This window comes from Babylonia areolata, chromosome 31 (genome assembly GCF_041734735.1).
Source record: "Babylonia areolata isolate BAREFJ2019XMU chromosome 31, ASM4173473v1, whole genome shotgun sequence".
In the NCBI taxonomy this organism is placed as follows: Eukaryota; Metazoa; Mollusca; class Gastropoda; order Neogastropoda; family Buccinidae; genus Babylonia; species Babylonia areolata.
The window spans coordinates 8225543-8253028 of NC_134906.1; the positions used below are offsets into that span (position 1 = coordinate 8225543).

At 42.7% G+C, this 27486-nt stretch overlaps 1 protein-coding gene across 1 annotated transcript; it reads left to right on the forward strand.

Moving 5' to 3' along the window:
- The first annotated feature begins 249 nt into the window (after nt 1–249).
- Nucleotides 250–25518, forward strand: LOC143275849 (early estrogen-induced gene 1 protein-like). The gene is made up of 8 exons (XM_076580140.1): nt 250–1256; nt 8636–8756; nt 9344–9534; nt 11963–12138; nt 14136–14268; nt 18283–18322; nt 20797–20908; nt 22198–25518. The coding sequence occupies exons 1-8, from the start codon at nt 1108–1110 to the stop codon at nt 22248–22250; spliced, it is 975 nt and encodes a 324-aa protein (XP_076436255.1). The 5' UTR covers nt 250–1107; the 3' UTR covers nt 22251–25518.
- Nucleotides 25519–27486: the final 1968 nt, after the last annotated feature.

Genomic DNA, 27486 nt, shown 5'->3' on the forward strand with positions numbered 1-27486 from the left:
TAAATGTCGCGCGCGATCGCACACTCTTTCGATTGTTGTAAGGCAGGTTTTGTGCGCAGTCAGTGATAATCAGTCCATCATTTACATCATATTTTATATTCATCATATTTTTTAGCTTAATTAATCACGTCTCTTTGAAACCAACTCTACCGCAGGAACCTCTCTTTCTCTGACGTCACTTTCCGGGACAGGAAACAAGTGCGCTGTAAGCGCATGCGCAGCAGAGGATACTGTGGTATTGATTGAAAATCAAAACACAGGCCGCAGCCCACCTCGCAGAGAGCTGTGCTGGAATCGTCTCGGCTGAAGTCTTGCTCCTGGGATCTGCTGGAACAAGGTATCCCTGAGCAGTTGTTGTGTTTGCATAAATTGAACTGACTGCTGCCTGAGTGGATGGAAGCAGTGGGAGGTGTGCATGCAGTCAGGATAGTGAACGATCGAAAAGCGTGCCCACTGTGCAAAACCATCAAGGTATTTCAAGGCAGTGTGGAGTGGGGAGCTGACTGCACAAGCGTGGGTTGTCGTCACAAGATAAGGACTGCTACCGGGAGGAAGATTTTATCGCCTGTGCTTGGTCAGTGCAGGTCTGTGTGTGAAGAGACCCACGTGATGTGACAAGTGACTGAAGAGCTGCTCCACAACGACCTGAAGGCAGTGTATTTCTGTGTACCCAGCGTGCTGCACTTGCAGGACGACTTGACAGAATAATGCTAAGAAGCGTGCGTGGGCTGACGACCTGTGTCAATCAATGAATCACTTGCCTCACTGTCTGCTGTTTGGCGGTTCTGCTTGACTGAAACCTTGTTTACCTGGCCAGCAAGCACACACCTGTGGCAGACAGGTTCACGGCAGGGCTAGTTGGAAATGAAGGACGGTGTCACACTCACAGTGTTGCCAAGACAGCACTGACACACACACACACACCAGGTGGAGGTTTGTCAGTTATAAACAAACACTTACTGTCTGGTTTGGGATTTGTTTAAGCGGAACAGGTTTCCCAGTTTATTGCCCCTAGCCCACCCCTCCTACTGCAAAATGTGAAGTGCAAAGTGCAGTGTGCTGAGCTGAGATGGGTGTGTTTCTCTCTGATGCTGGACTGAGGGGAGCATGATGTCCTTCATGTCGAAGAAAAAGAAGTTCAAGTTCAAGGTTCACCTGGAACTGGTGGAACTGTCGTCAGTGCCGTTTGTGACGGGCGTTCTCTTCTCCAAAGTCCGCCTGCACGATGGGGGCAGCTACACGGACTACTCCCCAAGGTATGGGTCTGTTTCTTAATTGCATCTTGTTCACTTTTGTTAGAAGAAGATTTATTTCATCCAAACTGTTTAATTTGTAAGAAAGGTTTTGCCGGCAATGTGTGAGAAATAAACTTTAGTTGAAAAGAAAACAAGAAGTTGAGAACCAGTTCTTTGGGTTTATAAATGACAACAGTTTTACAGTGTATCACTGTTACTTTCACCAATTGATACCTTTTCATTGTGGGAAGGCTGTTTGCCATAAATTGTGTTAGGTGGCGTGCTTGCGGGTGTGCATTCATGCGTGCTTGCATGCATGAGCATTGCATTTGCAGGGATGTTTTTTAGGGGGCGTCATAGTGGGTGGTTTTTCGTGTTCAGTTGCTTAAGTGTATTCTGGCACATGTTTCTGTTTCTGCATGTGTGTGTGTGTATGTGCATGTGTGTGTATGTTTGTGTCTGTGGAGGGGGGTTATGGAAGGGGGAGGAGGGGGGGGGGAATGAAATGCTAAGTGCTTTGCTCAGTATTTCTTGAAAAATGGGCCATATAAAGGTCCAGTATTAGTATTATTATTATTATTGACAGTCTTACCATGTCTCTGTTACTTTCGCTGATACAGAAATGACACAGGTTTACAACATCACAGACACTTTCACTGATGCAGAATGTAAATGACAGTTTTACAATATCACAGACACCTTCACTGAAGCAGAATATATATATATATATATATATATATATATATATATATATATATATATAAATGACAGTTTTACAATATCACAGATACTTTCACAAATGCAGAATATAAATGACAAAGTTTTACAATATCACTGATACTTTCACTGATGAAGAATATAAATGACAGTTTTACAGTATCACTTTACTTTCACTGATGCATAATATAGATGACACAGTTTTACAATATCACTGACACTTTCAGTTTCACTGGTGCAGAATATATAACAGTTTTACAATGTCACTGAGTGATACTTTCACTGATGCAGAGAATAAATGACACAGGTTTACAATCTATCACTAATACTAGTAATAGTGATACTTTCACTGATGCAAATATAAATGACACAGGTTTACAATATATCGATGTTACTTTCACCACCACTGTACCACTACCAGTGAGACTGATGTTGAATGATTTTAAAAATGACTGGGGCTTTACAAAATCACTGAACATTACTTTCACTGATGTTGTAAAGTTGTTTTACTTTTAGTTACATACATATGTATGGTAAGGTGGTTCTTGCTTCCCCCTCACAGACTTCAAATTATAAATGACACAATGTTACATGTTTTATTGGTTAATCACTGTTCTCTGTATCTATCTGCCTCTGTCTCTCACTCACACACACACACACACATGTACACACACACACACACACACACACACACACACACACACACACACACACACATGTATGTATGTATGTATGTATGTATGTATCTGCATACTCGCACACACACATGTATGTATCTGCACACACACACACACACACACACACACACACACACGTGCATCACACACACATGTATGTACATCACACACACACACACACACACACACACTCTCTCTCTCTCTCTCTCTCTCTCTCTCTCTCTCTCTCTCTCTCACGTGCACTAACAACATCTGAACATGTATGCATGCACACCCTGAAAACAAGAATATGACTGCCTACATACATGACTAGGTAAAAAAAGAACAACAACTAAAACGGTCATGGAATCGAAATCATGCAAATTAAAATTAGCCAAAAATTGAATCAGATAATAATTGTTTTCATAAATAATATATATTAATTACTATGCATTTATTTTGTACAATAATTGATACTGTATACCTGAGTGAACATAGTCTTGAGTTGTAGCCGACAAACACAGAAGATCACTTTTTTTTTTCTTTTTTTTCTTTTTCTTTTTTTTTTCTTTTTTTTTTTTTTTTTACTTCAGTAGATTTTGTCATTGCTTTAAATTGCAGGATGTATTGAGTCACTGACTGAGTCACTGACTGACTGACTAAGTTGCTTCAGAAGCCTTATTCGATCACTGTTTGGCTCAGGGCATAAACTGTAGAATAAAATTCTGTTACTCACATTACTGTCTTAGACTTATGTAGTCTGTAAAGTGTAGTCATTCGGATGAGACGATAAAACGAGGTTCCGTGTGCAGCATGCACTTAGCGTACGTAAAAGAACCCATGGCAACAAAGGGTTGTTCCTGGCAAAACTCTGTAGAAAAATCCATCTCGATAGGAAAAACAGATAAAAACTGCACGCAGGAAAAAATATATAAAAATGGGTGGCGCTCTCAGTGCAGTGACGTGCTCTCCATGGGAAGAGCAGCCTGAATTTCACACAGAGAAATCTGTTGTGACAAAAAAAGAGAAATACAAATACAAATAATACTACTACTCCTACTACTACTAGTATTAGTACTAATGATAGTGATAATAATAATAATTTATAAACTTGTATTATATTTTTTTTCTATAATGTATAGCACCATGTGTAATACGTGCTTGAGCAAAAGCTCTCTAAGCGGTTTACAAATCCAATATTTAAAAAGAACCAAGCAAGCCTGCAGAGGAAATAGAAGTTATGTAAGAGTCATTGAAAGCACAGTCATTAGTATTATAGATTTATAATTATAAGCACAATATTTTGCAAAAACCACAAAGTAACTCTCAAAAACAACTTACACACACACACACACACACACACACACACACACACACACACACACACACACACACACACACCTATGTGAACAGCTCTTGAGCAATCACAGTATGGAACACAGTTATGATTTGCATACAATGGATTCAATATAAAATGGTGTTCAAAATAAAGTATCGGGTACAATGGATAAGTCTGTTTCTTGGGTGAACATTATTGACAGTTATAGTGCTAATACTGTTATAACATATATTTTAAATTATAGCATATTGTCTTTAGAAACATGTTGCCTGTTTGTACAGGTGTCTAGCATGTCTAAAGTGTGTCTTATTGAACACTGTGTTTTTGTTTTATTTTGTCCACACTTTTAGATTAATTTTTCTTTTTTTTTAGATTTCAGGAAGACCAGATCTGACCCCTTACCACTTGTCATTAAAGACAAGCAAGTAGAGATCATCTGCGAATTTAAATTTCTCAGACTGATCATTTCCAACGATTTGAAATGGGAGAAAAATATGGAAAAAATTGTTAAGAAAGCACAACAGCGCCTGTACTTTCTTCAGCGCCTCAAAAAGTTTGGAATTAAAAAAGAAATCATGGTTGCTTTCTACCTAGCAGTCTTTGAAAATGTGCTAACCTCCACTATTTCTGTTTGGTACGGAAACATTTCCAAGGCAGAAGTTTCAGCCCTTAACAGAATCATAAAAACTGCCACCAAGATTACCGGGGCTGATCTACCTTCTCTAGAAGACATATAATGATATATTATTAGTGGCTGCTCAAAAAAGCAAAATCAATCAGCCAGGACAGATCGCATCCAGCTTTTGGGATTTTTGAGATGCTCCCCTCTGGTCGACGGTGTAGAAGTATAAGGATGAAAACCAATTGCTTCGCCAGTAGCTTTTTCCCCTAAGCAGTCAATGCCCTGTCTGTCAAACAAATCCATAATGATAAATGGAATTGTGCAATCAACAACAATCTACCTGAAGATCTAGTCATCAGCCCCATCCACGTGTAGTATACAGCTTCTGTTCAAACGTGTGTGTGTGTGCAGTGGAGCATGTGTGAGTATGCACAAGTTTTTATCTGATATGCACTTGTATGCATCCTTATTTCTACTGTATATGTGTTTGTGAATGATTTTCGATTTATGTTCATACCTTGTTATGTACTATCCCCCCCCCACCCCCCCCTCCCCTCCCCCAATATTCCTGGTGACCCCGGTACACTTGGTAATAAAGACATATTCTATTCTATTCTAATTTCTATTAAGTTGAATTCACCATCATATTTAACAAAAATAGTACTGGCAAGTTAGTTACTAATAGTGTTAAAATTACCAGTAGCAAGAGTAACACAGTAGTTTCTGGATCCAGTATTGATTGGTTCAATGATTGCACACAAACCGGGCTGTGTGAAATGGTGCTGAAGGCTACATGCAAACATAGAACATTGATTGGAATTGATGTGATCTGTCCTGAACTTGGCTGAAGGCTGGGTGTATTGATTGGAATTGATTTCAGCAGGGCTGAAACCGGCTCTACAGCTGGCTGAAGTGTGTGTGACAGACACTATCACTAGTATCAGCCAAAACCTTGGGGCTACACTCCTCCCACGTTCTGAGCTGGTGTTTGTTCAGAACTCCAGTCTTTCTGTTTCAGGTCGCAGATTTACCTTCCACTTATTCCCCCCCCCCCTCGCCCCCACCACTCCCACCATCCTCCTCCCTCCCTCCACCCCACTCCCTCCACACTTCCTTCCCTGTCTGTGTCTGTAGACTGGCTGGGATCTGACCATTTTTCCTGTCTCTGAACATACGTTTTAATTAATTCGTTATAATTAATACGTGTAAAGTTGGAGACTTGTCCGAGAACTCTGTAACAGGGAGTCCGTCTTATGTGAGTCATCAGTCTTTGTCTTCATTCAAGCTATGATGGATACATGTATCTGCCATCTTTTCCACACTATTGGTTGATTAATTGACTGATTCACAGGAATACACAGCTGCTAAGGGGTTATCTTTCTTGACTTGTTTTTTTTATTCATTCATTCACAAGTTCAGACACACACTGTATTCATTTTTTCATTGATATGGTTGATATGGATACTTATATAGCGCCTATCCTCGGTGGGAGACCAAGCTCTAAGCGCTTTACATACACGGGGTCATTTACACAACAGGCTGCCTACCTGGGTAGAGCCGACTGACGGCTGCCATTGGGCACTCATCATTCATTTCCTGTGTTGTTCAATCATATTTCAGGCATGCACACATACACACTCAGGCAAACATGTAATATTTAACATTTTACGTGTATGACCGTTTTTGTTCATTTACCCCACCATGTAGGCAGCCATTCACCATTTTCGGGGGTGTGCATGCTGGGTATGTTCTTGTTTCCATAACCCACCAAACGCTGACATGGATTACAGGATCTTTAACGTACGTATTTGATTTTCTGCGTGCGTATACACACGAAGGGGGTTCAGGCACTGGCAGGTCTGCACATATGTTGACCTGGGAGATCGGAAAAATCTCCACCCTTTACCCACCAGGCGCCACCGAGATTCAAACCCGGGACCCTCAGATTGAAAGTCCAACGCTTTAACCACTCGGCTATTGCGCCCGTTGTTCATTCATTGATTATCAATTATTGATTGTTACTACCTGTAGTGATGCGTATAATGTTATGGGAATTAACTGTCGCTACCTGTGTGTATTGTCATGGGAATTGATATCAAGTGTTATGTCTGTGTATAGTGTCATGGGAATTGATGTCAAGAGAGAGAGAGAGAATTAAATAGATCTATAGATCTGTAGCTATCTATAAAAGTAAAATCTGGTTTGTTTCCTTGTCCATCATTTCCTTCACACACTACACTTTGCATTGCATTCTTCTTTAGTCCATTTGTCAGTTAGCGTTTATGCGAATGTGAGTGACTGTGAGCGGACAACACAGACGATGCAGCAGAAGATTCAGACATTCTTCAACACCTGTCTGAGGCGCATCTACAAGATCCGATGGCAGGAGAAGATCGGAAACGAAGATCTGTGGGAGCGAGCGGGACAGGAACCAGTGGCCAAGCAGATACTGCGGAGGAAGTGGGGATGGATCAGACACAGCCTCAGGAAGCCAGCGTCCAGCATCACACGCCAAGCCCTGACCTGGAACCCATAGGGAAAGAGGAAGAGAGGCCGGCCTCGCAACAGCTGGAGGCGAGATACCGAGGCAGAGCTGAAGCAGCAAGGGACCAACTGGACTGGAATGGCCAGAACAGCCCAGAATAGAGTGCGATGGCGAGGGGTCGTTGATGGCCTACGCTCCACCAGGAGCGATGGGCAAAATGAATGAATGAATGAAGTGACTGTGACTGAGTGTGTGTGTGTGTGTGTGTGTGTGTGTGTGTGTGTGTGTGTGTGTGTGTGTAATATTTGTTGTTGGATTAGCAATGGTAAAATTACACATTATTTAACTTTAAGTCTGTTACACACACCTGTTGCAGTCTCATTTCGTCAGATGATTATTTCATGAACATTGTCATTAATATTTTCAATAAGCAAGTGGGACATTCTGTGTGTGTGTGTGTGTGAGAGAGAGAGAGAGAGAGAGAGAGAGAGAGAGAGAGAGTATGAACTTGAAGCATTTTCACAAAAATAGTAAAATAGTTGTAAAAAGTGGCAGATAATGCCAGTCTGACAAAATGTACACACATCATATTCACACACACACACACACACACACACACACACACACACACACACACACACACACACACACACACACACTTTTTTTTCGCTCATATTAAATTCTCTCACACACAAACACACACACATACACTACACACACACTCACGTTCACACACACACACACACACACACACACACATGCACACACTCACACATGCACACACACGCACACACACGCACACCCACACACATATATTCACATTCATATATACATATATTCACTCACGTATATATTCTCACACACACTCAAACACACACACACATGCACACACACACACACACACACACACACACACACACACATGCACGGTATGACTCAGCATCAGACAGACAGCTGTTACACAATTTGACAGCCTCATGGGGTATTGATAGGTATGATAATTTTTTTTATTTAGTGACACAGATGTTTTACTGACTGATGGTCCATCAGCCAGAAAATGATTTCTCCCCCACCCCCCTCTTCTTCTCCCCACCACCCCCCCCCCCTCCCCCTCCCGTCCAGTAACTTACACATCACTTTGTGCTGTTGGTTCATCAAAATTGTGTCAGTATGTCCTTGTGTGTCTGTGTGTATCAGTCTTGTTGTCCTGAGCCTCATCCCAGCATCCCTAGTTATAACTAAGCAATGTCTTCAGTAGATGGCCTAATGCCTCCTGTCAGAAAATTGTCAGCCACTTGTTGAGACTTTGTTGAGGGCTGTATTTTGTCTTTCTTCTAGGCCGTGATAATTTGTATACCCTGGCATCAACCAGTATCAGGCAAAAAAAAAAAAAAAAAAAAAAGTACATAGCATGGCTGTCTAAGTGTGTTTGGTAACTGCATGAAATAATGGTACTTCATGTGTTTGTGTGTGTGTGTGTGTGTGCATATGATATGTATGTGTGTTCGTTTGTATGCCAGTGTGTGTGCGTGTGTGTGTAAGAAGTGCCGTGATGCAGACTTTGTGGTTGGTGTTTTGCAGGAGGGACATCCGCAGCAACAGCGTGGCGTGGAACGCACAGTTTGACTTTCCCTGCAAGATGACGGCCAATGCCAACACCGGAGTGCTGGATCCCTGTGTCTGCAGAATTTCCGTCCGAAAAGTCAGTGACCCTTTTCTGTGAGGGCTTCACTTGTGTGTGGCCGTCCTCTGCTGTTGGGTGGTGGTTGATATAGTGTGTGTTGTGTGTGTGTGTGTTGTGTGTGTGTATCTTGTTCGTATGTATATGTGTGAGTGGCTTGTGTGTGTGTATGTGTTGGTCACTTTGTGTTTGTTTGTTCTTTTGATTAACGTCTATCCACATTTGTGATTTTAGATGAAGATCCGTCATTTCCCCCTCCCCACCCATGCCTTAACCATGATGTGATCTGTGTGCCCCAGGAGATAGTGATAACCATGATGTGATCTGTGTGCCCCAGGAGATAGTGATAACCATGATGTGATGTGATCTGTGTGCCCCAGGAGATAGTGAGAACCATGATGTGATCTGTGTGCCCCAGGAGATAGTGATAACCATGATGTGATCTGTGTGCCCCAGGAGATAGTGATAACCATGATGTGATCTGTGTGCCCCAGGAGATAGTGATAACCATGATGTGATCTGTGTGCCCCAGGAGATAGTGATAACCATGATGTGATGTGTGTGCCCCAGGAGATAGTGATAACCATGCCATGATCTCTCTCCATCAGGAGATGCGGGGTGGCAGGTCTCACCAGAAGCTGGGCTTCGTGGATCTGAACCTGTCCCAGTTTGCCGGGGCCGGGCAACAGACCCGGCGCTACCTTCTGGAGGGCTATGACGCCAAGCACAGGCAGGATAACTCCAACATCAAAATCCTGGTGGAGTTGTCCCTCATTGCTGGCGACCCCGTCTTCAAAGTGTGAGTGTGGGGTGCTGGGTGAGGGGTGGGGGATGCTAGGGGTGGGGTGGGAGGCGAGTGGTGGGGGTGCTGGGGCTGGGGGCTGCTGGGTGAGGGGTGGGGGGGGTGCTGGGTGGGGGGGTGCTGGGTGGGGGGTGCTTGGTGAGGGTTGGGGTGGAGGGTGCTGGGGTGGGGTGGAGGGGGGTGGGGTGGGGGGTACTGGGTGAGGGGTGCTGGGGGTGGGGTGGACCGTGGAGGGTGCTGTGTTAGGGGTGGGGTGGGGGTGCTGGGTGGGAGGTGTTGGGGGTGGGGTGGAGGGTGAGGGGTGCTGGGAGTGGTGTGGGGGGTACTGGGGGTGGGGTGGAGGTTGCTGTGTGGGGGTTGCTGGGTGAGGGGTGGGGCTTCTTCAGGGGGACTCCTTGGTTTGGTTTGGTAACGTGTGTAGGATTTGTGTATGATTTGTGTCGGGAGCAGTTTTGTACGGGAATGTCTGTGTTTCTTTTCTGCCTCTCTGTCCTTCTCTCTCTCTCTCTCTCTCTCTCTCTCTCTCTCTCTCTCTCTCTCTCTCATTCCTCTATCTCTTGGGCTGTCTCTATCTTTCCCCCCCCAACCCCACCCATCTGTGTGGGTGAGTTTTGTGTTTGGACAGTTTTTATGTGGGCATCATTTTCTTATGTGTCTGCCTGAATGCCAGCACCACACACACGGCTCATTCACATACACAAGGTAATGCATGCACAATCACACATGTAGTTTCAGAGGGTGGGGGTGGGGTTGAGGAGAGAGAGTGGGGTGAGGGGAGAGAGAGGGTGAGGTGAGGGGAGAGAGAGAGAGGCTGGGGCCCGGGGAGAGAGAGGGGAAGGTGGAGTAGGGAGAGAGAGAGAGAGAGAGGTTGGGGCGGAGAAAGAGACTACAGAATGGACAGGACTGGAACACAGCTGGCATTTAGCCAGAGTTGTGAAGGGGTTGAACTAATGCCTGTGCACGTTAGACGACCCTTGCGGCCTGTTATCAGTGGCAGTGGCAGTTGGACGTACTTGTGTGGCGTTATTCACATTCCCTTCACATTCTGCAAGGTATACATAGCGGCCAGGTCAGGTCATTAAAGTTCAATCATGTCTCCAGGGTCCTTTGTTCTGAGCGCCTGCATGCAGCTGGTGAAATATGCAGACTGGGTGTGTTGTACTGTTGTACATATTGTTTATGTGGTACTGTTGTACAGACTGGTAGTGTTGCACTGTTGTACCTATTGGTTATTTTGTACTGCAGTACAGATTGGTAATGTTGTACTGTTGTACATATTGGTTATGTGGTACTGTTGTTCAGACTGGTCATGTTGTACTGTTGTACATATTGGTTGTACTGTTCTACAGACTGGTCATGTTGTACTGTTGTACATATTGGTTGTACTATTGTACAGACTGGTCATGTTGTACTGTTCTACATATTGGTTGTACTGTTCTACAGACTGGTCATGTTGTACTGTTGTACATATTGGTTGTACTATTATACAGACTGGTCATGTTGTACTGTTGTACATGTTGGTTGTACTGTTGTACAGACTGGTCATGTTGTACTGTTGTACAGACTGGTCATGTTGTACTGTTGTACATATTGGTTGTATTGTTGTACAGACTGGTCATGCTGTACTGTTGTACATATTGGTTGTACTGTTGTACAGACTGGTCATGTTGTACTGTTGTACATATTGGTTGTACTGTTGTACAGACTGGTCATGTTGTACTGTTGTACATATTGGTTGTACTGTTGTACAGACTGGTCATGTTGTACTGTTGTTCAGACTGGTCATGTTGTACTGTTGTACAGACTGGTCATGTTGTACTGTTGTACGTACATATTGGTTGTACTGTTGTACAGACTGGTCATGTTGTACAGTTGTACATATTGGTTGTACTGTTGTACAGATTGGTCATGTTGTACTGTTGTACATATTGGTTGCACTGTTGTACAGACTGGTCTTGTTGTACTGTTTAATTTATGTACTTATCATGATTACTACAATGATGATGACGACAGTGTTGATGATGATGATGATGGTGATGATGATGACGATGATGATGATGACAACAATGATGATGATGGTGATGATGTTGATGACAGCCATGATGTTGATGACAACAATGATGATGATGATGGTGATGATGATAATGATGATGACAACGATGACAACAGTGATGATGACAACAGTGATGGTGATAATGACCACAACAGTGATGATGATGATGTCGATAATGATGATGACAGCAGTGATGATGATGACAACAACAGCAATTATGATGACGACAACAATGACAACAATAATGATGATGACAACAACAGTGATGACGATGATGATGATGATGACAACAATGATGAAGATGACAACAGTGATGATGATGATGACGATGACGATGATGATGACAAGTCAGCAATGATGACGATGTTTCAGGCCTTCATCGTTCAGCCTGACTCAGCAGGGAGATGGTGCCACCTGTGCGCTGTCCATGTCACCGGACGTCGGGGAGAAGGGGGCGGGCGACAGTCGCAGCGAGGGCAGCATGACCTCCGTCAGCAGTGGCTTCAGCAGCCTCAACCGCAAAGGTCGCCTGGACAGCCAGGCACCAGGTGCGTCAAGGTCAAGGTCAAGGCCCTTATATCAGGGGTCCTGGGTCGTAGCATGTGTCCAAAGTTAACAGTTTGTTGATCATGTGTCATGGTTAGCAGTTTGTTGATCATGTGTCATGGTTAACAGTTTGTTGATCATGTGTCATGGTTAACAGTTTGTTGATCACGTGTCATGGTTAACATTTTGTTGATTATGTGTCATGGTTAGCAGTTTGTTGATTATGTGTCATGGTTAACAGTTTGTTGATCACGTGTCATGGTTAACATTTTGTTGATTATGTGTCATGGTTAGCAGTTTGTTGATTATGTGTCATGGTTAACAGTTTGTTTGGTTAACAGTTTGTTGATCATGTGTCATGGTTAACAGTTTGTTGATTATGTGTCATGGTTAACAGTTTGTTGGTTATGTGTCATGGTTAACTCACTCAGTACGGCCAGTCCTCTCTTCTCCTCTGCACAGACCCCTCGGATGTCCAGTGGGTGTCTGAATGACCCAACCTTTAGCTTCCGTCATCAGAATTGTGGTTTTCTTTGTCAACATTTACCTCTTCAGTATAAGAGCCTTCCGATTGCAATATTTTGATGATGGTAATTGGGGTGAAACGCTGTTGATGTCGTCTCTTTCGCCGTTCGTATGGAGAGAGTTAACAGTTTGTTGATCATGTGTCATGGTTAACAGTTTGTGTGGTGTGTATGGTGTGGTGTGTTATGGTGTGGTGTATGTACTATGGTGTGTATGGTGTGGTGTGTGTGTATTATGATGTGCAGATTGTGTGTGTGGTGTGATGTGTGTGTATGGTGTGTTATGGTGTATGCATGTGTATGGTGTTTTATGGACATGGTGTACAGTGTGTTATGGTGTATGTATGTATATATCATATATGGTGAATGTTTGTGTTATGGTGTGTGTGTGTTTTTGTGTGTGATGTATGTGTGTTTTGGTGTATGTTTGGTGTATGTGTTATGGTGTATATATGTATGGTGTAAGGTGTATGTGTGTGTTATGGTGTATGTATGGTGTATGTGTTATGGTGTATATATGTATGGTTTATATAAGGTGTATGTGTGTGTTATGGTGTATGTATCGTGTATGTGTTATGGTGTATACATGTATGGTTTATGTAAGGTGTATGTGTGTGTTATGGTGTATGTATCGTGTATGTGTTATGGTGTATATATGTATGATTTATGTAAGGTTATGTGTGTGTTATGGTGTATGTATCGTGTATGTGTTATGGTGTACACATGTATGGTTTATGTAAGGTGTATATGTGTGTTACGGTGTATGTAATCAAATTCTAGCCCAAATAGTCGGAACAGCAGTTGCCTCCTCTGCTGTTCTGATGGTCATAGTCGGACACGACTGACAATCATATATATAGGTGTATGTATCGTGTATGTGTTATGGTGTACACATGTATGGTTTATGTAAGGTGTATATGTGTGTTACGGTGTATGTATCGTGTATGTGTTATGGTGCATATATGTATGATTTATGTAAGGTGTATGTGTGTGTTATGGTGTATGTATGGTGTATGTGTTATGGTGTATACATGTATGATTTATGTGTGTGTGTGTGTGTTGGAGCTCATGTACGTTTATATGTATTTGACTGTGCTTTCATATCAGTGAAACTGCATGTTTGGTGCATATGTTATGCATGTGTGGGTGTATGTGTGAATGTGTGTCTTCATGTTTTACATTTATTTGCTTATTTATCATCGTTGTTGTCTTTTTTTTTTTCTTTTTTTTTTTTAAAAATTATTACTACTACCTTTTTCTATATTATAATTATTATTTATTTATTTATGTAAGCTTATCTATGATTTATTCCCCCTTTTTTTTTTTACTGAAACTGAAACTGTATGGTGTATGTGTTGTGGTGTATATATATGTATGATTTATGTAAGGTGTATGTGTGTGTTATGGTGTATGTATGGTGTACATGTTATGGTGTATATATGTATGATTTATGTAAGGTGTATGTGTGTGTTCAGATGTACAGGACCCCCACCCCATGGAGCAGGAGGGACTGGGTCACTCACGTAACGCCAGTTACGCCTCAGGGTACGTGTCCCTGTCCCACAGCCGTCAGTCCAGTGTGTCCACTGAGCCCCGCGACCACAGCAGGTAGTCATCATGAGTCGTGTGTGTCTGACACGTGGTGTGTTTGTTGTGTCAGTGTGTCATCAGTCCAGTGCGTCCACTGAGCCCCGCGACCACAGCAGGTAGTCATCATGAGTCATGTGTGTGTCTGTCTGACACGTGGTGTGTGTGTTGTGTCAGTGTGTCATCAGTCCAGTGTGTCCACTGAGCCCCATGACCACAGCAGGTAGTCGTCATGAGTCATGTGTGTGTCTGTCTGACACATGGTGTGTGTGTTGTGTCTGTCTGACACGTGGTGTGTGTGTTGTGTCTGTCTGACACGTGGTGTGTGTGTTGTGTCAGTGTGTCGTCAGTCCAGTGTGTCCACTGAGCCCTGCGACCACAGCAGGTAGTCATCAGGAGTCATGTGTGTCTAAATGACACGTGGTGTGTGTGTTGAGTCTGTCTGACACATGGTGTGTGTTGTGTCAGTGTGTCATCAGTCCAGTGTGTCCACTGAGCCCCGCGACCACAGCAGGTAGTCATCATGAGTCGTGTGTGTCTGTCTGACACGTGGTGTGTGTGTTGTGTCTGTCTGACACGTGGTGTGTGTGTTGTGTCAGTGTGTCATCAGTCCAGTGCGTCCACTGAGCCCCGCCACCACAGCAGGTAGTCATCATGAGTCATGTGTGTGTCTGTCTGACACATGGTATGTGTGTTGTGTCAGTGTGTCATGTGTGTCTGTCTGACACATGATGTGTTTGTCATGTGGTCTGTGTGCCTCTGTATGTCTTTGTTGTGTGTGTGTGTGTGTGTGTGTGCAGATACATACATGTGTATGTGTGTGTGTGTATGCTGGTATGTGAGGCTGGGTTTTCTTGTTGAGAATGGCGTTTGGGATTTGGGAGGGAGAGAAAAAAAACAACAAAACATTCCACAACAATCCTCCTGGTAACTGTGTGAGGGAGGGAGACAGAGGGGAAGACCGAAAAAAACAACATTGCAGAATGGACAGTGAAGCCATTTACAGAGAGACCCAGGCTTTGACACACTAACTGACAGACTTGGGTGAACAGTTCTGTGAGGCACCCCGGTGATTTCACACAGCTGAGGGAGAAGGAGAAGAGAAAGAGAGAAAATACAATACAATACAACACAACACAGTACAGTACAATACAATACAGTTTCAGTTTCAGTAGCTGAAGGAGGCGTCACTGCGTTCGGACAAATCCATATACGCTACGCCACATCTGCCAAGCAGATGCCTGACCAGCAGCGTAACCCAACACGCTTAGTCAGGCCTTGAGGAAAAAAAAATAAAAAAATAATTATTTAAAAAAATTCAAATAAAAAAGAATTTAAAAAATTTTAATAAAAAACAAAAATAAAATAAATAGATAAATATATAAATAAATAAATAAATAATAATAATATAAAAAAAATTTAATTAAATAATTTTTTTTTAAATGTTTTTAAATATAAATAAATAAATAAATGCAAATTAAATAAATACAATACAATACAGTATGATACAGTACAGTGCAATACAGTACAATGCAATGCAATGCAATACAATACAATACAATACAGTAGGATATAGAATAATGCAATACAGTACAATACAATGCAATACAGTACAGTATAATACAATTCAATGCAATATAGTACAGTACAGTACAATGCAATGCAGTAATACACTACATTACAGTAGAGTGCAAAACAATACAGTTCAGTACAATACGATGCAATACACAGTTCAGTACAACACATGATACAACATATACCACATCACATCACACCACTGTATAAAAGAGCATATAGCACACATGACCTGTGCATGAAAACTGACAGAAACAGTTTCAGTTTCAGTTTCAGTAGCTCAAGGAGGCGTCACTGCGTTCGGACAAATCCATATACGCTACACCACATCTGCCAAGCAGATGCCTGACCAGCAGCGTAACCCAACACGCTTAGTCAGGCCTTGAGGAGAGGAAAAAAGAAAAAAAGGTGAATAAATAATAGATAAGCTTACACAAATAAATAAATAAATAAATAATAACTATAACGTAAAAAAAAAACACAAAAAAACATAAGCACAGAAACACAGACAGAACAACACACAAGCATCAGAATCACATGATGTAAGGTATATCAACAGAAAGGGGGTGGGGTTGTGTTACGAGTAGGTATAGAAAAAAATCCAATATATCAGCTTGAAACCTTCACTTTTGGGTTTTCATTTACCAATCCATGAAGCCTTCCAGATGAAAGCTTCCGTTTCAGTTTCAGTAGCTCAAGGAGGCGTCACTGCATTCGGACAAATCCATATACTCTACACCACATCTGCCAAACAGATGCCTGACCAGCAGCGTAACCCAACGCGCTTAGTCAGGCCTTGAGGGAAAGGAAAAAAAAAAGGTGAATAAATAATAATAATAATAATAATAAAGAAAAAAAAAGGTGAATTTAAAAAAAAAAAAAAAAAGGTGAATAAATAATAATAATAAAAAAAAGGTGAATAAATAATAGATAAGCTTACACAAATAAATAAATAAATAATAATTATTTTTTTAAATTTTTAAATTTTTAAATTAAAAAGCTTCAAGTTGAAATATTGTTTGCAGTGAGTTTTTGTGTTGTGATATTGTGTTTGTGGGTGTTTGGATGGGAGAATGCGGGTGTTTATGTGTAGTGTTTATGTTTAAAACAACATGATGGTGGAGGAAAAAACATTACTTGAATTTTCTGGGGGTGGGGTTGTCTTCCCCTGCTTTGGAGTTATCTCATCCTGTCAACATTGAAGTGAATATAATTGTATTCTCCATTCATTTTCCTCCAAGAAAACATATACTTTACTTACTTTTGAGCATGATTTTAATTTTTGTGACTTGTTTTGTTTTGTTGTTTTTTTTGTTAGAGGTTGGTGATTATTTGCAAAACTCACAAATCGTTCTGGAAGTGAAAGGGTTAAACAACACATTCATTTCATAACACACACATGCCGTCAATAGAATTCTTGTCCACTGTCGTGTTGACAGTTGATCTGATGTTTACAGGGATGTGTGTTGTTTACAGAGATGTGTCGCTTTTACCATGATATTTACAGTGATGTGTGTAGTTTGATGTTATTGTGTTAACAGTGATGTGTAATGATGTGTTAATTTGCCAGTGATGTGTGTTGTTTACAGAGATGTGTCACGTTTACCATGATTTTTACAGTGATGTGTGTAGTTTGATGTTATGTTGTTAACAGTGATGGTAACAGTGATGTGTTAATTTGCCAGTGATGTGTGTTGTTTACAGAGATGTGTCACATTTACCATGATTTTTACAGTGATGTGTGTAGTTTGATGTTACTGTTAACAGTGATGTTTAGTTATGTTTACAGTGATGTGGTGTTGACAGTGATGTGGTGTGATGTTTACAGAGATGTTTATAGTGATGTTATGTGATGTTTACAGTGATATTTACAGAGATGTTCATAATGATGTTTACAATGATGCTATGTGATGTTCACATAGATGTTTATAGTGATGTGTGCAGTAATGTTTACTGAGATGTTTATAGTTATGTTTACAGTGGTGTTGTGTGATGTTGACAGTGATGTGGTGTGAATATTTACAGTAATGTTTACCGTGATGTTTACAGAGAGGTTTATAGTTATGTTTAGTGATGTTGTGTGATGTTTACAGTGATGCTATGTGATGTTTACAGATAGGTTTATAGTGATGTTTAGAGAGATGTTTTACAGTGATGTTGTGTGATGTTTATATATAGGTTTATAGCCATGTTTAGAGAGATGTTTTACAGTGAAGTTTACAGTGATGTTGTGTGATGTTTACAGTGATGCTATGTGATGTTTACAGACAGGTTTATAGCCATGTTTAGAGAGATGTTTTACAGTGAAGTTTACAGTGATGTTGTGTGATGTTTACAGTGATGCTGTGTGATGTTTACAGATCGGTTTATAGCCATGTTTAGAGAGATGTTTTACAGTGAAGTTTACAGTGATGTGGTGTTGACAGTGAAGTTTACAGTGATGTTGTGTGATGTTTACAGCCGAACCCCCAGTCTGGGCAGCACACTGGAGAGGAGACGGGTGAGTGGTGACGTGCAGTGTCTCACAAATGACAGACTTTTCACTTCCCTTTTGGTTCTTTTGTGTGAGTGTGTGTCCGTGGTAAACTTTAACATTGACATTTTCTCTGCAAATACTTTGTCAGTTGACACCAAATTAGGCATAAAAGTAGGAAAAATTCAGTTCTTTCCAGTCATCTTGTTTAAAACAATATTGCACCTCTGGGATGGGCACACACACAAAAAAAATGAAGCCTAATTATATGCAAACTACATTTACTGTTATTTTTATATTTTTTGTATTCTCTAAACTTGGCACTTTGATCTGATATTCTGACCCAACAACAAGAGCAGTCATTATTATCATTTTTTGTTCAAACAGGAACTTCTTTTGCTAAGCATGGAGGTTTTATTTATTTTGCAAACGTTTTGGTGCAGATAGTAAAAAAGGGAAATTACTCTGTAATTAATGCTAGGGGACTTAATTTGCGTTAAACTGATCTTTCTCATCTTAAACATTACATTTTGAAATTATACTCAATACATAAAAAGCTTGGATTTTTTTTTTTTTTAAGTGTATCACAAGTGAGTCTTGAAGGCCTTGCCTCTCTTGTTTAAAGGTTTAAATGTTTACTTTCTTCACTGGAAATAAAAATCTTTTTCTGTTGGGTTATCAGTATTGAACAAAGCACAGGAAGCAAAATGTTCCACGTGGAAATTTTATTTAGATGGAAAACAGAAGATTTAGAATAACAAGAAGTAAGATTGACAAGAAGTAACATTCATGTCTGCTCTTGTACAAATGTTATGTTCAGGCACTATAACCTTCACATTTGTACTTGTACAGATAAAAAAAAACAAAAAAAAACAGGCATCTAACATTCATGTCTGTACTTGTACAGATCAAAGCACAGGCACTGTAACATCCATGTCTGTACTTGTACAGATCAAAGCACAGGCACTGTAACATCCATGTCTGCTCTTGTGCAGGTAACACACAGCCACTATAACCTTCATATCTTTACATGTACAAATAATGCACAGGCACTGTGACACACACATCTTTGGCTTGCTCACATCTAGTCCATGCACACACACACGCGTGCACACACATGTGCGCACACGTGCGCACATGCACGCGCACACACCCCCACACACACATACACCCCCCCCCCACACACACACACACACCCACACACCCCCCCACACACACACACCCCCGCCCCCACACACACACACACACACATACCCCCTCCCCACACACACACACACACCCCTACACACCCCACACCCCCACACCACCACCCCCTCCCACACACACACACACATACACATACACACATACACACACACACACATTCTCTCTTTCTCTAAATGTTCGTTTGCTTCATGTGTTACACCATGTATGTATATAACACTATATGTATGTAACATCATGAAACAGCATGAGGTGTGTGTTGGCCCAGAAGTAACGTGTGCGTCCACCTAGGAAGCGGTATATAACCTGAGTGCACTGGTTCAGATCCCACAGTGGCAAGGACTTTCTCCCCCTCCACTAGATCTCGAGTGGTGGTCTTTGATGCTTGTCATTCAGATGAGACGATAAACCAATGTTCCCATGTGCAGCATGCACTTAAGGCACATAAAAGAACCCACAGCAACAAAAGGGTTGGCCAAATTCTGTAGAAAAATCCACTTTGATAGGAAACATTGCAGGCAGAAAAAACATAATCAGAAAAAGAAAAAAAAGGTGGCGCTGTCAGTGTAGCGACATTCTCTCCCCTGGGGAGAGCATCCCAAATTTCACTCGAGAGAAATTTGTGACAAAAAGAATAATACAGTACAATAATAATAATAATGGATACTTGTATAACACACTATCCAGAAATCTGCTCTAGGTGCTTTACAAAAACGCTTTGTTAACATAAAACATTACATCGATGTTACATACACATACACCAAAATGTGACTACACACACACACACACACACACACACACACACACACACACACACACATTGCATACATACATTTTAACATACATGCGTATCTGTCAGCTACCCTAACACAATACGCACACATAGGCAGGCACAAACTTACATGAACACACGCACACACACAATACACATTCATATACGCATTACACAATCCAATACAATACCAATACAATGGGTGTAATGGGTGTGTCCATCGAGATCGATGATGACCATCGTTGTCATCCAGCTGGGGGATGGGGGGAGGGTGGTGGTGGTGGGGCGGGGGGGGGAGGATGCTCATGAATCTATCTGTGAATGCGCAGATGGCTGAATAGTCCAATCTGCGCACGAAATGTTCGCTGACAGTTGGGGCAGACAAAGACAAGCATATCATTGTCAGGGAGCTTGTTTGCCCGTGACTTTCTGGCCTGCCTCTTCTGAACAGCTGCAGCAATACGATACAATACAGTGTAACAGCACTACTTGTGAGGTGTGTGTAACGACGTGCTGTGTGTGACAGAAACTGGAAGAGTCCGGCAAGGAGTGTATGGGAGCCACCAGGGTGGACGCTGAAGCCCTGGTGCAGGAACTGATAGAGAGCACCGACCTGGGCGTCCAGGACAACGATGAGAGTGAGGACCTCCTGTTTTGTCTGTCATGTCTGTTCTCCCACTGTCTTGTCTGTTCCCTGTCTGTCTTTGTATTGTCTGTTCCCTGTCTGTCCATGTATTGTCTGTTCCCCGTCTGTCTTGTCTGTTCCCCGTCTGTCCTGTCTGTTCCCCGTCTGTCGTTGTATTGTCTGTTCCCCTGTCTTGTCTGTTCCCTGTCTGTCTTTGTGTTGTCTGTTCCCTGTCATGTCTGTTCCCTGTCTGTCTTGTCTGTTCCTGTCTGTCTTTGTATTGTCTGTTCCATGTCTGTCTTTGTATGTTCCCTTATCTGTCTTTATATTGTCTGTTTGTTTGTTTTTTTTGTTTGTTCCCTGTCTTTTGTATTGTCTGTTCCTTGTCTTGTTTGTTCAATGTCTGTCCCCTGTCTGTCTTTGTATTGTCTGTTCTCTGTCTGTCTGTTCCCTGTCTGTCTTTGTGTTGTCTGTTCCCTGTCATGTCTGTTTATGTCTGTCTTGTCTGTTCCCTGTCTGTCTTTGTGTTGTCTGTTCCCTGTCATGTCTGTTTATGTCTGTCTTGTCTGTTCCCCGTCTGTCTCATTCCCCACCTTTCTGTCTGTGTATTGCCTCTCTGTCTTGTCTCTTCCCTCTCCCCTGTCTGTCTCTGTCCTGTCTGTCTCTGTGCTGTCTGTCCGTCTCTGTCCTGTCTGTCTCTGTCCTGTCTGTCTGTCTCTGTGCTGTCTGTCTGTCTCTGTCTGTCCTGTCTGTCTCTGTGCTGTCTGTCTGTCTCTGTCCTGTCTGTCTGTCTCTGTGCTGTCTGTCTCTGTGCTGTCTGTCTCTGTCCTGTCTGTCTGTCTCTGTGCTGTCTGTCTCTGTGCTGTCTGTCTCTGTCCTGTCTGTCTGTCTCTGTGCTGTCTGTCTCTGTGCTGTCTGTCTCTGTGTTGTCTGTCTGTGTCTGTGCTGTCTGTCTCTGTCCTGTCTGTCTCTGTCTCTTTCCTGTCTGTCTCTGTCTCTTTCCTGTCTGTGCTGTCTGTCTGTCCTGTCTGTCTGTCTCTGTTTCTGTCTGTCCTGTCTGTCTCTGTGCTGTCTGTCTGTCTCTGTCCTGTCTGTCTCTGTGCTGTCTGTCCGTCTCTGTCCTGTCTGTCTCTGTCCTGTCTGTCTGTCTCTGTGCTGTCTGTCTGTCTCTGTCTGTCCTGTCTGTCTCTGTGCTGTCTGTCTGTCTCTGTCCTGTCTCTCTCTGTCCTGTCTGTCTGTCTCTGTGCTGTCTGTCTGTCTCTGTGTCATGTGTGTCTGACGCTGTGCTGTGATGTGTTTCAGACTCGGGTCTGCAGATGGTGATACAGAAAGACGGCACCATGGCATTGAGGTGATGACATGACGTCATGCCATGAGGACATGACAGATGGTGACACAGAAAGACGGTGCCATGGCATTGAGGTGATGACATGACGTCGTGCCATGAGGACATGACAGATGGTGACACAGAAAGACGGTGCCATGGCATTGAGGTGATGACATGACATCGTGCTATGAGGACATGACAGATGGTGATACAGAAAGACGGTGCCATGGCATTGAGGTGATGACATGACGTCATGCCATGAGGACATGACAGATGGTGATACAGAAAGACGGTGCCATGGCAATGAGGTGATGACATGACGTCATGCCATGAGGACATGACAGATGGTGATACAGAAAGACGGTGCCATGGCAATGAGGTGATGACATGACATCGTGCCATGAGGACATGACAGATGGTGATACAGAAAGATCGCACTGAGGTGATGACGTCATACCATGAGGATGTGACCTTGAGCTGGGATCACATGACTGGATTGGTGTGCTGTAACGTGTAGCTGCGCGTCGCATGCTTCAATGACGAAACGTTGTGCGGTCTGGAAATAACTCACGGTGCATCATGAAGTGTTGTGAGGTGTCAGTGCGGTGTGAAGAGAACGGTGTGTGTGGTGTGTTGCACCTAGCGGGTGCCTGGACATGTCTGCAGATCCTGTCAGCATCTTGGTCCAGGTGTCTGTGGAACAACAGTCATGACTTTGACTTCTTCCTTCAGCTCTCTCTGTGGAACAGCAGTCATGACTTCGACTTCATCTTTCAGTTCTCTCTCTGTGGAACAGCAGTCATGACTTCGACTTCTTCCTTCAGCTGTCTCTGTGGAACAGCAGTCATGACTTCGACTTCTTCCTTCAGCTGTCTCTGTGGAACAGCAGTCATGACTTCGACTTCTTCCTTCAGCTCTCTTTTCATCTTCTTCTCTCTACCCTGGCGTCTTGTGCTGGTCATCGCTGCCTCCTGGTTTTGTTCCTTTCCTGACCTGACTGGTCAGCTGTGTACAGTGGTGTATGACATGTACAGCACACCAACACACGTGTCACACTGTGTACAGTGATGTGTGTGACATGTACAGTACACCAACACACGTGTCACACTGTGTACAGTGATGTGTGTGACATGTACAGTACACCAACACACGTGTCACGCTGTGTACAGTGATGTGTATGACATGTAAAGTACACCAACACACGTGTCACGCTGTGTACAGTGATGTGTGTGACATGTACAGTACACCAACACACATGTCACGCTGTGTACAGTGATGTGTATGACATGTTAAGTACACCAACACACGTGTTACGCTGTGTACAGTGATGTGTGTAACATGTACAGTACACCAATACACGTGTCACACTGTGTACAGTGATGTGTGTGACATGTACAGTACATCAACACACGTGTTACGCTGTGTACAGTGATGTGTGTAACATGTACAGTACACCAACACACATGTCACACTGTGTACCAACACACATTTCACACTGGGTACAGTGATGTTTGTGATGTGCACAGTACACCAACACACATGTCACACTGTGTACCAAGACACGTGTCACACTGTGCACAGTGATGTGTGACATGTACAGCACACCAACACACATGTCACACTGTGTACCAACACACATTTCACACTGTGTACAATGATGTTTGTGATGTGCACAGTACACCAACACACGTGTCACACTGTGTACCAAGACACGTGTCACACTGTGTACAGTGATATGTGCAACATGTACAGCACACCAATACACGTGTCATACTGTGTACAGTGATGTGTGTGTGACATGTACAGCACACCAGTACACATGTCACACTGTGTACAGTGATGTGTGTGTGACATGTACAGCACACCAATACACGTGTCATACTGTGTACTGTGATGTGTGTGTGACATGTACAGCACACCAGTACACGTGTCACACTGGTCAGCTGTTAGCCGCAGAATGACAGATGTGCTGCTGCACAAACACAGTTCCCGGACTGAACTTACGCAGACCAGTGCACAAACCTTTTTTTGTGTGTGTTTTTTTTTTTTTTTTTAACCCTACCGTTGTATACATATATACCTATGATTGTTGGAGGCTAGAGCTTCAAGTGTTTTCTGTTCACTGTAGGTGCTGTGGGTCAGGTGTTGGATCCAGTGTTAGTACAGTGCTATGGGTCAGGTGTTGGATCCAGTGTTAGTACAGTGCTATGGGTCAGGTGTTGGATCCAGTGTTAGTACAGTGCTATGGGTCAGGTGTTGGATCCAGCGTTATCACAGTGCTATGGGTCAGGTGTTGGATCCAGTGTTAGTACAGTGCTATGGGTCAGGTGTTGGATCCAGCGTTATCACAGTGCTATGGGTCAGGTGTTGGATCCAGTGTTAGTACAGTGCTATGGGTCAGGTGTTGGATCCAGTGTTAGTACAGTGCTATGGGTCAGGTGTTGGATCCAGTGTTAGTACAGTGCTATGGGTCAGGTGTTGGATCCAGTGTTAGTACAGTGCTATGGGTCAGGTGTTGGATCCAGTGTTAGTACAGTGCTATGGGTCAGGTGTTGGATCCAGCGTTATCACAGTGCTATGGGTCAGGTGTTGGATCCAGCGTTATCACAGTGCTATGGGTCAGGTGTTGGATCCAGTGTTAGTACAGTGCTATGGGTCAGGTGTTGGATCCAGTGTTAGTACAGTGCTATGGGTCAGGTGTTGGACCCAGTGTTAGTACAGCGCTGTGAGTCAGGTGTTGGATCCAGTGATATCAAATCACTGCACTGTTGCCATAAGACTTAAGAGGTCATACGACCTTAATGCATGTTTACTTTCTTTTGTATAGAAATGGTAGAACGCAGCATAGAAAAAGGCACGGGACCTTTAAGGGTGTTAACCTTTTTTTTGTATAGGAACAGTAGAACGCAGCGTAGAAAAAGGCACGGGACCTTTAAGGGTGTTAACCTTTATGTATAGGAACAGTAGAACGCAGCGTAGAAAAAGGCACGGGACCTTTAAGGGTGTTAACCTTTATGTATAGGAACAGTAGAACGCAGCATAGAAAAAGGCACGGGACCTTTAAGGGTGTTAACCTTTATGTATAGGAACAGTAGAACGCAGCATAGAAAAAGGCACGGGACCTTCAAGGGTGTTAACCTTTTTATGCGTAGAAAAGGATGGTCAGCAACAGTGGTCAAAAATGAAAAGCACTGTCTCTTGTCGCACCAGGTCTCTCACCACAGCTGTGTGCTGTGTGTACGTGTCTTTGTGTGTCTGTGGACAGTCAGTGGACTGGTCAGTCAGTGTGGGGGGTGAGGGGGGGGGAAGGGCGGGGAGGGGGGTGACGTCAGTGAGGTCAAAGGGGACATCGCCATGGAAATCCATCATTAGGTGTGTGTTTGTGTGCGAGTATTTTTTTTGTTTTTTTCCTAATCCAGTGTATGTTTGTGTGTGAATGTTTCTTTCTAATCCAGTGTGAATGTGTGTGTTTATTTCTAATCCAGTGTGTGTGTGTATGTGTGTGTTTCTTTCAAATCCAGTGTGTGTGTGTGAGAGAGAGAGAGAGCGAGCATGTGTCTGAGTGTGAGTGTTTCTTTCTAATCAAGTACATGTGTGTGTGTGTGTGTGTGAGTGTTTCTTTCTAATCCAGTGTGTGTCTGTGTGTGTGAGAGAAAGAGAGAGAGTGTGTGTGTCTGTGTGTGTGTGAGTGTTTCTTTCTAATCCAGTGTGTGTCTGTGTGTGTGAGAGAAAGAGAGAGAGTGTGTGTGTCTGTGTGTGTGTGAGTGTTTCTTTCTAATCCATTGTGTATCTGTGTGTCTGTCTGTGTGTGTGAGTGTCTCTTTCTAATCCAGTGTGTGTGTGTGTGTGTGTGTGTTTCTTTTTAATCCAGTGTGTGTGTGTGAGTGTTTCTTAACTCTGTAATCCAGTGTGAGTGTGTGTGAGTGTTGCTTTCTAATCCAGTGTGAGTGTGTGTGAGTGTTGCTTTCTAATCCAGTGTGAGTGTGTGTGTGTGTGTGTGTCAGTGTATTTGCCTTTCTCCTTCCTCACCCAGTCCCCACTTCAAAACCCAGAACTGGGTAAAAAAGAATTTTATTTAATGTGTGAATCCTGACTGAAAATGTTGCTTTTAATGATGACCTGACTTGATCTGAATCCTGCCACAAGAGTGAGTGCACATGTATCTGGTGGTTTGCCCCAGCAAAGAGACATGTGTAATGGACATGAAATATATACATACATACATATATATATGTGTAGAGAGAGAGAGAGATACAGAGAGAGAGTTATATATATATATTGATAGATATGCATGTGTACAGGTGACAGTGACAAAGTATAGATATAGATAATTATAATTGCTACATGTGAGCAGTGACAGAATGTTAGCAGATTGTACAGGGACAGAATCCTGATCTGAATCAGTGTGTGACCGTCAGTTCTATTGGCCACCAGATCTGAATCAGTGTGTGACTGTCAGTTCTATTGGCCACCAGATCTGAATCATTTTGTGACTATAATTGGTCAACAGATCTGAATCAGTGTGACTGTCAGTTCTATTGGCCACCAGATCTGAATCATTTTGTGACTATAATTGGTCAACAGATCTGAATCAGTGTGACTGTCAGTTCTGTTGGTCAACAGATCTGAATCAGTGTGACTGTCAGTTCTATTGGTCAACAGCTCTGAATCAGTGTGACTGTCAGTTCTATTGGTCAACAGATTTGAATCAGTGTGACTGTCAGTTCTATTGGTCAACAGCTCTGAATCAGTGTGACTGTCAGTTCTATTGGTCAACAGATCTGAATCAGTGTGTGACTGTCAGTTCTGTTGGCCACCAGATCTGAATCAGTGTGTGACTGTCGGTTCTATTGATCAACATATCTGAATCAGTGTGCGACTGTCAGTTCTATTGGCTACCAGATCTGAATCAGTGTGACTGTCAGTTCTATTGACCACCAGATCTGAATCAGTGTGACTGTCAGTTCTATTGGCCACCAGATCTGAATCAGTGTGTGACCGTCAGTTCTATTGGCCACCAGATCTGAATCAGTGTGTGACTGTCAGTTCTATTGGCCATCAGATCTGAATCAGTGTGTGACCGTCAGTTCTATTGGCCACCAGATCTGAATCATAGTATGACTGTCAGTTCTATTGGCCACCAGATCTGAATCAGTGTGTGACTGTCAGTTCTATTGGCCACCAGATCTGAATCAGTGTGTGACTGTCAGTTCTATTGGTCACCAGATCTGAATCATAGTATGACTGTCAGTTCTGTTGGCCAC

Coding starts and splice junctions, on each gene's coding strand:
- LOC143275849 (XM_076580140.1), top strand. CDS start 1,108: ATGATGTCCTTCATGTCGAAGAAAAAGAAGTTCAAGTTCAAGGTTCAC. Junction 14,269..18,282: donor GAGCCCCGCGACCACAGCAG/GTAGTCATCATG, acceptor TGATGTTTACAG/CCGAACCCCCAGTCTGGGCA. Junction 18,323..20,796: donor GCACACTGGAGAGGAGACGG/GTGAGTGGTGAC, acceptor TGTGTGTGACAG/AAACTGGAAGAGTCCGGCAA.